This window comes from Eurypyga helias, unplaced genomic scaffold (assembly GCF_000690775.1).
Source record: "Eurypyga helias isolate BGI_N326 unplaced genomic scaffold, ASM69077v1 scaffold26651, whole genome shotgun sequence".
NCBI classification, from domain to species: Eukaryota; Metazoa; Chordata; class Aves; order Eurypygiformes; family Eurypygidae; genus Eurypyga; species Eurypyga helias.
This window is the reverse complement of record NW_010230553.1, coordinates 1,016-2,292: the sequence shown is the minus strand read 5'-3', so window position 1 is coordinate 2,292 and position 1,277 is coordinate 1,016. Positions and strand designations below refer to the sequence as shown.

At 65.4% G+C, this 1,277-nt stretch overlaps 1 protein-coding gene across 1 annotated transcript in view; it reads right to left on the bottom strand.

Moving 5' to 3' along the window:
• Positions 1–38: 38 nt before the first annotated feature.
• Positions 39–1,277, bottom strand: part of TESK1 (testis-specific kinase 1) — a gene marked incomplete at both ends in the record, with an annotated part of 2,199 nt that continues 960 nt past the window's right edge. The window contains 4 exons of the mRNA XM_010160799.1: positions 39–188; positions 327–416; positions 890–973; positions 1,192–1,271. Of these exons, the coding sequence (XP_010159101.1) occupies positions 39–188; positions 327–416; positions 890–973; positions 1,192–1,271 (404 nt within the window). The remainder of the gene's footprint in view (positions 189–326; positions 417–889; positions 974–1,191; positions 1,272–1,277) is intronic.

The window sequence follows — 1,277 nt, the reverse complement described above, 5'->3', positions numbered from 1 at the left end:
ACCACCCCACTCTTCACATCCCTGGGGCCCCCACGTACTGTTGAGGGTGGTCGCTGTGCCGGGAGTGGGCATGCTCTCCGCAGTGCCGAAGAGGGTGGCTCCGGCGCTCTCCATGCCGGGCTGGTGCTGCAGGATTTTTTTTGGCACTGTGTGATTTCCAGGAACGAGGGACGGGAGGTGGGCTCCATCTGTGGACAGGAGGGGTTGTGGGTGAGCTCTCTGCCCGCCCCCAGCACCCCAAGGAGCCCTGCCCAGCCAAGGCAGCTCCCTGCACCCCCCACCCCGTGCAGACAGGGCGCCTGCCCCGGCTGCGATGGGAGGCTCACACTGCAGCAGTGGAAAGCAAGCTGGAGGAAGGCCGACGGGCAGTCGATTCCCACCATGGTACGGAAAGTGGTGATATCCAGGCCAAAATCCTGTGTCAGGGAATGGAAAAAGGGTAAGGTCAGGTCCCCTGGGCCACTGCATGGACAAGGAAACCCGGGGAGGCCTGGGCTCCCCTCCTCACACTGAATGTGCGCCATGCAGGGCTATGGACCTGGCAGCACCCCATCTGGGGCACGGCAAGGGGGCACCAAGGTGTCATCCCAAGCTGGGGCAAGGCTGAGGGATGCTGGAACACAGATCCTTCTTGGCTCTCTTACTGAATCCAACCCTCCCCTTCTCCCACCCAGGCTGACTCTGGGCTCTGAGGACAGGTGCTCAGCAGAGAGCATCCCTCCTGGTGCCAGGAGACAGTGAGACACAGCACCCCTGCCCTGAGACGTGGGGCAGCTCCTGCACACAAGGCTCTGCCCAGCACAGGGGGATGGTGCCCTCTCACTTAGTGAAGTGGCCCCAGGCACGGCGCCACGGCCCACCACCCGCCCTCCCCGTCCCCACGAGTCACCTCGGTGCGGGGCAGGTAGTCGGGGTCAGCAGGGACGCGAGCGATGGTCTCGCACAGGATGATGCCGTACGCGAACACATCGGCCTGCAAAGATCAGGGAGTCACTGGGGGGGCACGCAGCCCTGAGGCGACGTGACCTTCTGTGGACTCACAGCTCCCCTCCTCCCCATGGAGCTGCACCGGGAGCCCTGCCAGCTTGTCCCCCAAGGGATGCGCAGTTCCTCCCCAGGGCCACAAATCCCGCAAGCTCCCCCGGCGCAAGCTGAGCTAACGCCCCACGCGCGGCGGCCACGGAGCCTCACCTTCTCGTTGTAGAGCTCCCCTCGCAGCACCTCGGGCGCCATCCAGTACGGGGAGCCCACCACGGCCAGCGGCTCCCTCTCTCCGG